At 31.1% G+C, this 14,643-nt stretch overlaps 1 protein-coding gene across 1 annotated transcript; it reads right to left on the bottom strand.

Moving 5' to 3' along the window:
- Positions 1-657: 657 nt before the first annotated feature.
- LOC139491740 (uncharacterized) lies at positions 658-13,523 on the bottom strand. Its single transcript, XM_071279574.1, has 4 exons — positions 13,147-13,523; positions 4,513-4,575; positions 3,232-3,293; positions 658-3,001 (listed from the first exon to the last, which is right to left on the bottom strand). The coding sequence occupies exons 1-4, from the start codon at positions 13,433-13,435 to the stop codon at positions 2,942-2,944; spliced, it is 474 nt and encodes a 157-aa protein (XP_071135675.1). The 5' UTR covers positions 13,436-13,523; the 3' UTR covers positions 658-2,941.
- Positions 13,524-14,643: the final 1,120 nt, after the last annotated feature.

Below are 14,643 nucleotides of genomic sequence, written 5' to 3'. Positions count from 1 at the left end.
ATTTTATTAAGTGTGTCATTTGGTATATAATACAAGTTTAACTTATAAAGAAAGTGACGATGTGAAACTTTTGTCGATTGCGTAAGCGAAGTTGATTATGATTAAAAGAATTTGATTGTTACTATTGTTTATTTTTTGGGGCTTCATTTTCATGTTTCCAACTTAAGTGTTTCACCATGTAGTTTCAAGAGACTGTATTAAAGAGAGTATATGTAAGTTCCTTTGACCTGTAGGTGATTATTTTGTGTCAAACATATATTTTTGATAGACATTTAAATAGACACTTATGTGTAATGGAAACAAATAATTCAATTTATTTCGTGTTTGCCAAAAAAAGTTATCAAGATATTAAGAATTAAAGCTTTTAGTTAATAAAAACTCAACCCCACAAAAGATTTATACGTTGTTCTTTTTCTATCTGTTTAGATGGAATAGAGACTACGACAACATATCTCTCACTCAACATAAATTTATGTTATATAGTATCAATGATAGGATGAGGATGTAAATTGTCAAATCGAAATATTATGCAAATAATTCAAAAAGTTAAAATATTAGATTATTGGACGATTTTATTCGTTCTTTACACAATAAAACGAATTAGTTTCATAACAAAGTTATATATATATATCTTGTATTATCTAAAACAATAACAACAACAATAATAATAATAATACTAATAATGATAATCATTGATAATAGTAAAAACAATCAAAAATTGTAACTTGGACGAAAGTTAATGAATTAAGATACTACATGTATGTACCTTCTTAGGAAGAAAAGGCAAAACATAATTATGCTCACTCCGATTGAAAATTAGTATACTACACGTTTCCTACAAAACATAAAAGTAATACGAACACATGGCATAACGATAAACAGAAATTAAATTAAGTTTTAAATACAATCTTATCATGCAATGGTTGTAATAATTAAGATAAAAGTTAGCAGCAATTGAATTTAAGAAAAAAAAACCCATGAAAGAATATTAAGACCAACACATTAAACGAGTGTACATTCAGGTCTATTAATTTTCAAATTATAATATGTGATGTTGATATCTAAAAAAATGTATTGCTGGTTTGAAGAATAATAGATTGACCCTATAAAAATTATTGCATGTTGGATTTCATAAAAAAAAGTTACTGAAATTCATTTGTAGCACCAATTGTACATTTGAAGAAAATCATACCTAAAAATGATATACAAAACAATACAGTAAACAAATACATTCGAAAGGTATACATTTAAAAAAACATATATACATGAATAATCATACTGTTTGACATAAAACAAAAACGAAATAAAATTGAGAATGGAAATAGGGAATGTGTCAAAGAGACAACAAACCGACCACAGAACCGACAACAGCAGAAGGTCACCAAAAGGTCTTCAACACAGGGGCGAGAAACTCCCGCACCCGCAGGTGTCCTACAGTTGACCCCTAAACAAATATATATATATATATAGACTAGTTCATTGATAATGGTCGTCATACTAAACTCCAAATTATACACAAGAAACTAAAATTAAAAATCATACTAGACTTACAAAGACAGTGGCTCCTGACTTAGGACAGGAGCAAAAATGTGGCTGGGTTAAACTTGCTTTTTTAGATCTCAACCCTCCCCCTATACCTCTAGTCAATGTAGAAAAGTAAACACGAATTAGGGTTTTGTTGATAAATTAAATGACATTTGTAATTATCAAATAAAAAATATCTTATACACAACCTATTGTTAAATCATTTCTCCTCATTTTAACAGCACCAAACGCTCAATATCTAAATTGTCATATGTAGTAAGCTTTACATTTACATTGCAATATCTTCATTGTATATATAAATGGCCTAACGGAGATCACATGAAAACTTTACTGGCCGGAATTATCTAAGGCACTTGATATGTTTTTAAATCTTTTTTTTTTGTATGGAAATCATTGATAACCTGAGTATATATAGATGGCAAGCATCAGTTTCTACAGGTTTTTTTTTTACAAGAAAACGAAAAATGTGAAACTAGATACAGAATATATTGTGAAATATAAATAAACAGAAAACCAAAAGAGGAAAAATGGCTAACATTCAGATAAAAACATTTATGAGACAGTCATATAATTATTGATATTAGAAGGTTAATCTGTTCAAATAACAATTGCACATGTATTTCATTATTTTAAAACATACTTATGAATTTCGAAAAACTGAAAATGTCAAATAAACTTTTTGATCGAATTTATTTGATATCTAGTTTTCCTTTGACAAACTAATGATGTTGATGCCCTTACTCGACGATACAATCTTGGGTGTATTTTAACTTGAGGATGTACTTAGGTGAGGTTAGGTGAAAATTAATAAATCAAGAATTTAAAATTGATACTATAAGCCGGTAGAGTTTTCGTTAAGGATAAAAATAAGCTAAAAATATTGATAGGTCATGGACCTCCTTTTCGAGATATTTGAGATTTAAAATATGGCGGGAAAAGGCTGACTCGGACTTTTACCTTATATTTGCATTGGTATAATTTGGGTCTCAAAACAAAAGAAAGAAAATTAAAAATCTTCTAAAATTTTGGCAAATGACCTTTCATGTGCTATTTAGTATTATATGAAAAAATAAATGGGTGTTATGGGGCTAAATATTTTACCTTGTATTGTATGGAAAACACCAAGGAGTCCGAACATTTGACACGAATTCCAAAACCTCACCCAAGTACAACATTAAGATGCGAGCTTGTGAGACGTATCTGCTATCCGATAGAATATAAATTGAATATATGTTTTTAAAAAGTTTAGGTATTCTTTTATATCACACGTTCACCAATTTCTTAACAATTATGACTTCTTACAAACATGTATACTATGTTTGCAATGATCATATCATAACAATAATGCATCTTTTAAGTATTTGAATATAATATTGTATGAATCAGAATTTTGCTGTCAACATTCGGTGTCAGAATCCCTGTCATTTTCTTTTCTATCATCACTTTCTCCTTCCGCCTGTAATATAATAATAATAAAAAAAATAATCATGCAATTTTACAAATTATGGAAAAATTATAATTGATTTTTTTTTCAGAATGTATGTTGATATTTAAAATGAAAACTATCTATATCATAAATTATTTTATATATAAAATTTCATCAAATTTCATATTGAAATTAAAATATGTTCACTCATTCATATCACTTGTACATTTAATTTGTATTAAATATTTATTTTAACTTGCCTCTGAACAATACTGGTGTTCATTCCTTGGTGGGTTTGTATCTTGTATTCCACTCATGACATCTAAAACAAACATAAAGCTTGAATTCCATTTCACGTAAAATAAACGCTATTGTATAAGTAAATTTCAGGACAAGAAAATGGAGGAGGGTAAATCAAGAAAAACCCGTGATTCGCATATCAAACATAAAATATTATTTTCATATTTTTAATGTGAAATATCTGTAGATGATAACATTTTCTTGTATATGACATTTTCCAATTGGAAGGTATTTGAATGAAGGACATTTAAATGCAAAGATTTACAGATTTGTTTAATATTTTCATCTGAAATGACGAACTCAAATTTTCTGCTTCGACCAAAGTCATAAAAAGAGTATCTTTCAGAATGATAATCATCTAACGTTACAAACTTTGGAATTGAACTTTTTTTTTCAAATTCCCGCAAAACAGACACAATGTGAAGCTTTACAAATCTTTATTAAAAATAAATAAAGATCAAAATACAATTCATTAACTTTGTTGCTTGGTACAGACCATACAAAGATGGCTGGAAAATACCAACGTTGATACCGTCCTTAAGGTTTAATTATACTCCCATATCAAATGTCTATATTTTTAATTAAATACAGTAAAATGGATGGTGATCAGATCTTGCAGTTGCAAACTCGTCGTTCATGTAGCATAAATTTCAAAGTTTTCTTTAAAGTAAGAACCAAATTAAGATAGGTTGATTTTTTGTTTGAATAATGATAATAATAATGATAAATTTGAAATAATTATAAAGATGAAAATCATAGCAAATTCCCTAATATGAATTTTTAGTTGAACTGGATATTGAGCAAGCATTAACATATCAGCAACCTTGTAGGCGCATCTTGCCATTTTTTACATCGTTATTATTTGTATTATTCTGGTCTGTCAGTGTGCATACGTTCGTACATACCGGGACTAAAATATAAACTCCGATCAATTTACATTATTGTATTGTACTTTAATTTTCTTTATCAAAAATATTTTAACATGATCTACCATTAAACTAAAATCATTATTCAAGGCGATAGCATGCTTTTAGCTCGTAAACTTTAAAGAGTTCTTCCTTCTTAAGAAAAGCTATTTATATCATTTAAAAAAACCTTCGAAAATTCCCATCATTTTACAAATAAAGTCTAAAAATAGCTATTCCTTACCAAGGTTTAAATATCAGCTGATTCATGGGATAAAATTAAAGTAAGTTTCAGGGTTCGTTGGTTTATTATTTTTTTCTTTTGATTCTACTTACTACTGTTAAGAACCTTTGACGTTACACTGCCAAATCCACTGTCTGTTTCGTGACTTGTTTGCCCTGTTAATAAGAAATAAATCCAAAAATGAATAGTTGTCAGAAAAGATGTGAATACTACTAAAGTAAAAAAGAACGAAATCACATTGAGTTATCACAGTATTGAATGATCGCGTAACAAATGTTGTTTATCGTTCATTGTATATTTTGAATGTCCTTATTTTAAATCAAACGTTTGATTCTATGACAGAAGGAGTAAATGAATAAGTCGGAACTCTTTTCCGAGTTTTTTCCCCTGTTAATTCGGTAAGATAAGAAATCAAAACCAGATACCATCCCGTTTCAAAGTTGACATATCCATGATATCCTCAATCATTGTGTGGTATTAACTGTGGTAGCAATACACAGTAAAAGTTACAATTTACCCCACTCATCAATTTTACCATCTACTTTTTTGTTTTGTTTTATAGCATATTAAGCTTGTTTTTGTCATTAGATTCATGTACCATTATAATATTTAGAATGGCTAGAATTATGTATCCATGTATAAAATCAGCACGAATGTGAAATATGATATTAAATAACAGGGGTAGAAACTTCACATGTTATCCAAACATCTTGTTAAAACTAAAACATAAACAAACAAAAATCATATATATTTTAACTCATCTTTTGAATATTGAATATTTTCGAAAATGTTCGTGGAAAGAAAAGCGTTTAAATTCATTGAAGTAAAATCCTCCACCGTTTAGAGATTATGGATTTGTAAAAAGTATTATAAAAAATTACTCCAAGGAAAGTTTAGAAAGAGGAGGTCTATACAAACGGACAAAATCAAACGTCAAAGGATAACACCTGATATATTTCTGACTTGGTACAGACATTTTCAAAGAAAACACTGACTATCTAGCAGCCAACAAAATATAAAAAAGATATTCCGATGTTCTTGGAAACTATTTCAATCTGCAGTTACCTAAATATCGTATTTATTGCAGAAAAACTCTCACATAAGAACAATCAACTAATGCCAGAAATGCGAAAATTCACTCTTACTGTGTATATCTACCTGTTGTTTTCGATCCTTATATATTGAAAGAAAAAAGGGAAATTGCGGATCTGTATGTTTATTGAAGAACACGAATTAAGGTAAAAAGTCATCTACCGATAGAAAGAACATGAACAAGAAATGATAATTTTGAATGTGATGTTTTGAATTTTTCCCTTTCATGACCTTCTGTTTATTTAATTGGGTGATTGGTGTTTCTTTCTTGGACATTATTCATGACGATCGTGATGATTTCAAATTTCAGATTCGAAGCCTTTCTAACCTATTAAGCTATATTCTAGAAAAACTAGCACATGGAGAATAGATCTCCTTGTTGAAAATATATTTCCTGGTTTTCATTTCCCATTATGATATCCTCGACAAATGTCCGTGTTATAGATCCCATGGCAAACATTGCAATCGAAATCAACGAACAGAACATCGTATAAATAATACACTCGATGATCTCCCATCCACATTTGAAAACAATGGTATCATCAGTTATTTTGTACACTGGGTCAAAACCCAACAAGTAAATAACATGATATTTTTAAGGAGTGAGACACAACTTTAGTCGAGAGCCCACTATTAACAGTTTTTTTTGTCACCATCGGATGTTCACGCGTATCAATAAACCCGAAGTCGTAAACGGCTTTTTCGGAAATTTAAATATACAAACAGGGGTTTGATTTCATCAACTTATCTAGAAATTTTATAACTTTACCATTTAAACCCTATTTTGTTAGCACATACCGAATAAACTCATCATAGATACCAGGACTAAATTTTATATATACGGCAGACGCGCGTTTCGTCTACAAAAGACTCATCAGTGACGCTCGAATCCAAAAAAGTTAAAAAGGCCAAATAAAGTACGAAGTTGAAGAGCATTGAGGACCAAAATTCCCAAAAGTATTGCCAAATACAGCTAAGGTAATCTATGCCTGAGGTAGAAAAGCCTAAGTATTTCAAAAATTCAAAATTTTGTAAACAGTTAATTTATAAACATAACAATATCAATGATAATTCATGTCAGCACAAAAAGTGCTGACTACTGGGCTTGTGATACCCTCGGGGAAATAAGTCTCCACCAGCAGCGGCATCGACCCAGTGGTTGTAAATAAACTCATCATAGATACCAGGACTAAATTTTATATATACGCCAGACGCGCGTTTCGTCTACAAAAGACTCATCAGTGACGCTCGAATCCAAAAAAGTTAAAAAGGCCAAATAAAGTACGAAGTTGAAGAGCATTGAGGACCAAAATTCCCAAAAGTATTGCCAAATACAGCTAAGGTAATCTATGCCTGAGGTAGAAAAGCCTAAGTATTTCAAAAATTCAAAATTTTGTAAACAGTTAATTTATAAACATAACAATATCAATGATAATTCATGTCAGCACAAAAAGTGCTGACTACTGGGCTTGTGATACCCTCGGGGAAATAAGTCTCCACCAGCAGCGGCATCGACCCAGTGGTTGTAAATAAACTCATCATAGATACCAGGACTAAATTTTATATATACGCCAGACGCGCGTTTCGTCTACAAAAGACTCATCAGTGACGCTCGAATCCAAAAAAGTTAAAAAGGCCAAATAAAGTACGAAGTTGAAGAGCATTGAGGACCAAAATTCCCAAAAGTATTGCCAAATACAGCTAAGGTAATCTATGCCTGAGGTAGAAAAGCCTAAGTATTTCAAAAATTCAAAATTTTGTAAACAGTTAATTTATAAACATAACAATATCAATGATAATTCATGTCAGCACAAAAAGTGCTGACTACTGGGCTTGTGATACCCTCGAGCTATTGTTTCATATACATATAAACAAACCAGCAGAAGTATTATTTGTAATTATGCGTCAGTACCATCAGTGTGGAGCAGAGGAGAAATATACCAAAGCGTCATTCAAACTCAGAAGTCGAAAACAAATTGACAACGCCTTGGCTGAAAGAGGAAAAGACAAACTGACATACAATAGTACACAAAACACAACAGAAAATACTAAAGATTGTGCAACAAGAACTCAATCAAAAACTAAGGGTTAACTCAGGTGCTCCTATTAGAAAACAATACTCGTCCATCTCGAGACTGTTGATTGTCGAATTTTAGATATGATCCCTAGGTCCATGTTATCATGGGGGTCTTCGAAATTGTTTAAGACCGAGGAGATGGAAACTCAAAATAAATAAGAAAAAGAAAGAAGGATAAAATATATCATCCCTCTATCCAAAATAAATTGTAAACAATGTCGCCAGGTCATATAGGACGAACTTTTTTCGTATTGCACAAAAAAAGGGTATACGGGAAAAAAGAGATCAGATAAAAAATTCATATTTTAATAAATGTGTGAATGTTGTTGATATTCGAGTATTACATTTAAAAAATAGAAATAAATTCAAGGATGCACAAATCGCATGTTTCTGAAATAAGAAACACACTTCAAGAATTTGTGTCCATCCCGGCCGACAAAGTAGCTAATAATGAGGTGGTTATTTGCCATAAATACTGCACGGAAGTTTTTAAGAATAAACCATTTTAAAAATTCTTCTAGATTTAAATATGTACGCTTCACGTGGAGTCATATAGTTAACAATCATATCATAACCACATTACAGCTTTGAACTCATCTGAACATATGAATGTCCTTACTATGTATTAGTTACCTAACCTACACAAACAAAAATCTTTAAAATATCTCGGCCTTTGGTAAGTGTTCTACAACTAATTTTTCAGTGCTTTAACTAGCTCCTTAACTACTTAAAAAGAACTTATCATTAACTTTTGTACAAAATCATTTAAAAATAATGAAATGACTTTATAGCTGTCGATACCTGCAACTTTGCTTTGAACAAGTTCATGTTTTTCTCTGACTGCTAATGACTTATTAACATTACATTTATTGAATGTTGGATTTCCACTGATAAATATTTTATAGTCTTAGATACATGATTTCTTTCATTAGTTTTCGTTAGTAATGGCTTCGAACTTACTGCCAGTAACTGTGAGTACTCTGCTATCTATAATCTTTAAGAGTGTCTCTTTTGTTGTGGAGATGTTAAAGTACTCTTCCATGTCCTGTCTTTGTTTTTTAGATGTGTTTCTTTGAATCGATCTGATGCGTTAAGCCCCTTTTAACTTCTTTAAATAGATCTTATGGTCTACAGAACACGTTATCTTTCTCGTTTGTATAGTTTTACATTTTTTCATTTCGAGAACTTTTAATGCTGACTATGTGGTATGAGTTTGGCTCATTCTGGTACCTTTGAAAACTAATTACAAGCCGTACGGTAATCTATAGTTGTTAGTTACTATGTCATTTGGTGTCTTATCGAGACTTGTCTGATTGGCAAACATATCGCATCTTCTTATTTTAATATTTACAAAGCCGTTATCGTCTTTTCGAAAATTTTACGGGTTCCATTTTTATGTAACATGCATAATTGGTTAACCGTATTAGAACATCTCTGTTAGATATAAAATTCACTTGTCGTAGCTACTTTTCCAATACATTTCTTTTTATGACAAATACTTATTTAGATGTGAAATGAGCAATGAGTATTACTATTCGAATAAAAACTGGTTATCTTACGGTTTCTAGTGAGATTGCAGATAATGTTCGTCTGTTTTCAGTCGGAAACCCGGTTGAAATAGAACAAAAGAATCGAAGCTCTTTGTTAGAGAAGGCGATAAATGCTAACTGTAATGTTTACTATAGTGACAACAAATTTAAAAGTTATTAGAAACGAACAAAATTACAATTTTCTTCTCAATTACGAAGTGTTTTATATTAAAAACACCTTTTGCATAAGTTTTCAATTTATCTAGTACATAGTTGAGCAGAACAATTAGATATCAAGTCGGATGTAGAAAATGCATAACCTCCGATTTATTTTTTTTTTACCACGGACGGAAAACATATCAATCTCTTATTTCAGTAATTTTCGTGTCTGCCCTTCCATTAAGTGACTCAAGAAAAAAATCCAAAAAATGGGTAACAATTGTATCGAAAGAGAAAATCGAGTGCACCTTTTTATGTTAGGGCGTGTTTGAGTTGAATATTTTGTCTTGATATCGTACAAAGCATGAATATTTCATACATCGTCTCGCATCAGATTCTATCATTTTTATATATCAAAGCTACAGGTTGACTTTATAACATAAAAAAATCACAGTACTAGAAGATGAAATATACGGGTCAAGTGAAATACCTACCTAATAAATCACAAAAACAGAGAAGGTGTGTACGAATAGCTATTTTTTTTACTGAAAGTACTTGACGACAGTCTTTCAAGTTGGATGATGAAAATGCATATCTTCGAAAAATTATAATATTTTTTGTGTGTGATAACTAGGGTTTATAGTCTCACTGTGTCTAAACCACACCGGCAAAATTTGTTCGGACTCGATGGTATCTAACATCGGGCACAATGACGGAACATCAATAAACAGAAGAAAGATAGATTTCTCCTTATTTTCTTATTTTTTTCATGATATCAAAGAATATATATACATATACAACTATTTTCTTTTGTGATATGCAATATTTTCTACAACTGTTCTATATTAACAGAAAAATAAGTAAAAATGCATGTCAAAATGACGAATTGAGTGAACCTTGCCTCGAAATTGTTTAATTTCTAGTTAAATTGTTCACATTGTACGAAAAGAAAGGTACGGGAAGATAGATGCTGACACGGAGATTGCAAAAATAGTCATTATGAGCATCTCAATACTTGTATCTCTGTGTATGGAACGAAAGAAATGGGTCATGTCAAAATGGAACTGGCCGGTTTCGTCAATGTTTACCACCCGGTTTCGTCATAGATTTCACAATGCACAACCCGGTTTGGTCAAATAAAAAAAAATCATAATCGCATTACATTATAATTGATTATTTAACTTCAGCGTTGAAAATGAGTTTTGAGGGTCGTTGGAAAACAACTTCTTTCACCGGACAGCGGCTTATTATTTATATGAGTCTCAAATACATACCGCCGAGTTGAACAGTATTTTGATTATTTTTTGCTTTACAAAATCGTTAAATACATGAATCAATATAGTTTTGGCAACCAAAGGTGGGGTCGGGAGCGTGCAACCTATACGTCTTCCAGATTCGCCACTTATCGTATAAAGTGTATACCGAATTAAAATATTGTAAGAAATGAGAAAACAGGGACACCCGGGAAATCGGATTAAGTGAGTTGGATTATGTTTATTATTTAATTCGGTATACACTTTAAGAGATAACTGACGAATTTCAAGTTCTTTTTATCGATTTCTATACATTTTTTTTTCAAATATATATAAAAGTTATATGGCAAAAATGATAAGGAAGACAAAATATACAAATAAGTCGACTTGGCCGACATCCTAATAAAACTTATTGACCTTTAATTACGAGTTTTTTTCCCATTTCTTTGCGTTTTTACACGCGCGTCACAATTTTGACAGGACGTATAATTGTATACATCCGTCTGTCCGTCTGTCCACTCACCTTTCATCCTTTTCCGTCCTTTCATCCGTCCGTTCCTCCATCTATCAGTCTTTCGGTCCGTCCGTCTATCTATCCGTCTATCCGTCTGTCCAGCATAAACATGTTGCACCATAACTTGAGGACAGCTTATCTATATCTTAAAATTTAACATAGTTATTTCTTATAATGGTCAAACAATCTGTAAACCTTTTAGTGAAAATCAAATTAAATCTTTTTGAGTTACAGGAAATGTAAGTGAAACAGGAATGGGTTTTTTTTTAATGTCGCGCCATATCTCAAAAACGAAGTATTATAACTGAATCAAACTTTACATACTTCTTAGTTATATAAATCTTTTAAACTTCTGTTTACTTTTTGGTCATTTTTAAAATTTTGGTTTAGAGTGATTGATTTTTTTTTTGGTAAAACAAAAAGGAGGGGGGTCACTTATTGCGATGTATCTCAGAACCTATTTATGATTATTGTTTAAATTTTACTCACTTATTAATATTAATCTTAAGATCCCTATACTTTTAGGTGATGATTCAATCTTTTATTTTAGAGTTATTGAGTTTTTTGTAAAAAAAAGAATAGAGGTTTTCACATGGTGCGCCCTATCTCAGAAACTATTCCTGATTATTGCATACAACTTCACTCACAAGACGACGGGCGTATCATGCGGTCATGGCGCAGCTGTTTATTGCCAATTATTGTACAAAATTCCCCTATTTGACAAATTTAAAATTAGTTTGAAGATACATGAAATAAGGGATACACCTTTCATTAGGAAAATGTGTGTTACAATAATTACCTATGTCCAGACGTGCCCGTTTAAAATAGATTTTAAGACGCCAAGTTTACTTTACATTAAATATATATTTAAATTCTCGACAGACAATCTTCAGATCCGGGTCAACGTTGCTTTTCATTAATTTGTTTGTTTAAAAAAAAAAAACCCAAAAAAACGGGTGATATATGTAGACGAAACCGGGTGATTGTGTAGTAAACAACATTGACGAAACCGGTTTATTTCAATTTGACATGACCCTTTTCTTTCGTTCCATACACAGAAATACAAGTATTGAGCTGCTCATAATAAACAAATTTAAAATCTTCGTGTCAGTATATATCTTCCCGTACCTTTCCTTTCGAACAATGTGAACAATTTAACGAGAAACTAAACAATTTCGAGGCAAGGTTCACTCAATTCGTCATTTTGACATGCATTTTTACTTATTTCTCCGTTAATATAGAACAGTTGTAGAAAATATTGCATATCACAATAGAAAATAGTTGTATATGTATCTATATTCTTTGATATCATGGAAAAAATAAGAAAATAAGGAGAAATCTATCTTTCTTCTGTCTATTGATGTTCCGTCATTGTGCCCGATGTTAGATACCATCGAGTCCGAACAAATTTTGCCGGTGTGGTTTAGACACAGTGAGTCTTCAATCACTAAAAAAATCTAGTCTGCCCTTCCACGAAATATTTAATTAGAATGGTTTTAAATGTTTATGAATTTTTCCCCTGCCAACCGATCAGACAATAGTTTTAAGTGAATCAATGCAGACAAGATCATTAACTGATGCTCATAAGCTAGTTGATACATTTGTCATTCAAAATACAACTGACATATAAGGATCGTAATGGTTCAATGTGGATAAATTTATCGGTTTCCGAGAGCAAAATTAGCAGCACGTCATCCCTACAATGGCTTCCATTTCTACGATTGTGAAAATAAACTGGCGTAATGGGGAGGTAATTTTGACGAAGTAGAATCCTGACTGTTTCCCATCACCATGGTGTATTTGTAGTTCTTTGATATGGTTCTTTATGGACATTTAGGTCTTCTCCCTTTTTACTGTCAATTCTAAATGGTTTGAATACACGCCATATAGAAAATAAATGTATGTTCGAAAAATAAAGATGATTGGTTTTCATTACACGATATTCCAAATACAAAATCGACTTAGTCGTCATTTGATCAGCACACAATATGTAAATCAGCTTTTTGATAGCTTTAATCTAAATTATACCAATAATAGTAAAATGATTAATAAGCAATCTTACTTGAATTGTTAAAAATAGCTCTGGTTTTTTTTGCACTTACTTCCTTTGTTTTCACGTTTCTTAGGAAGAACCTCTTTCAATGTATTCATATTGCTTTGGAATGTTGCTGTATGAATGTTCACTTTGTTGTTACCTGCTGTTCTCTCCTCTATTTTCCTCGAGAGATGATAAATATTTTGTTCATTTAGTGTTGACTCCAGATTTTTGTCCTCTTGCAAATTCTGTAAACGCAGACTGGCCATACGCAATTGTTTTATATATTCTACTTCCAATTTTTCTGTATCCTCCAATGCCTGGATAGCTAATTCAACATCACTTTTACTCTCCATGTCAAATCTGTTTCAGAATCATTTAATCCAGGTATCTATGATGAGATCATTTTGTGAAGTAGGAAAATAGGTTACCTATCAAGAAGGAAATTTTACAAATAATATTATCCAATAAACGTGACTTCCTCTTTACTTTTAAATCTAATTTAAGATTTTGTTTAAAGAAGTTAATTCGAATGTGTTGCTATATATAGTCATTGTTCATTTCAGAGGTTTTTAAATAATTTATAAATAATGTATTACTTAATATATATATATATATCACAGTCGCTATGCATGTTTTAAAGTTTATCTTTCTTTTGATAAATAATACAATACAATATACTGTGAATATATGAATTTAGAATATGAATGTTAATAACAAAAACCAATTAACATGTATAATGAACTGTTTATTTAAAGTAACAGGGGGGTATCAATTCAAAAATGAAAACATCTTTCTATCGCCTGTGTATCTGTGTATATATAAAAAAACTTGTGCATCTTTGATATTTTCAACGTTTTACAACCAAGGTGACGTTGAAATTAAGAATGAAATCAAGAATGTGTGGTATAATGCATATGAGACAACTCTCCTACAGAGACCAAATGACATAGAATATAACAACTACATCTCATCGCACGGCTTTCGATAGTGAAAAAAGTAATGAACGTAAATCCAGGAAAGCAGATCGGATCTTAATTATTATTTATAACTGTTGATGTAAATGTCCTTTGGTTTTGTGAGTTGTTTACTCCTTGGTTTTGATTGTTACTGTCTATATGAAAACGTCAATCATCACGGGATGACATACATAAGTTACATTATACTTTTTTTTTAAATGTCGTATAAAACACTGAGGGATGATCTGATGAAAGACCGATCGTTAAGAGGAAAGCTCGGGTTCTTCTATGGTCAATCTTGAAATTTCAAGGTGCGTTTAACGACAATGGAAACCTTTACATTTGCATTATTCGAATTACATACCGGCAAAAAGTTTTATTTTGTGAAAAGATTTGCAAGTATTATTATCCCCTCACATATCACGTTGAAAGTGTTATATACATTTTAAATGAGCGTAGATACTAGCATATCTAATGGCCAAATTATCTTAAGTGAAATAAACATTAGTATCACTGTTCAGTTTTATGCGGGGTTCACACATTGCCGATTATTGCTCCCGTTTGAGATCAGACAGCGATACGACTCGAAAAGTGAAAAAGTAGGA

Source organism: Mytilus edulis, chromosome 10 (genome assembly GCF_963676685.1).
Source record: "Mytilus edulis chromosome 10, xbMytEdul2.2, whole genome shotgun sequence".
Taxonomy (NCBI): domain Eukaryota; kingdom Metazoa; phylum Mollusca; class Bivalvia; order Mytilida; family Mytilidae; genus Mytilus; species Mytilus edulis.
Note: the sequence above shows the minus strand (reverse complement) of the source record. Positions and strands in the feature narration are given on the sequence as shown.

Bases quoted from the DNA above. Each gene is read 5' to 3' on its own strand.
- LOC139491740 (XM_071279574.1), bottom strand. From the start codon at position 13,435: ATGGAGAGTAAAAGTGATGTTGAATTAGCTATCCAGGCATTGGAGGAT. The intron at 4,576-13,146 runs GTAAGTGCAAAA...TCTTATTAACAG, and splicing joins GAAACGTGAAAACAAAGGAA to GGCAAACAAGTCACGAAACA. The intron at 3,294-4,512 runs GTAAGTAGAATC...TGTTTGTTTTAG, and splicing joins GTCAAAGGTTCTTAACAGTA to ATGTCATGAGTGGAATACAA.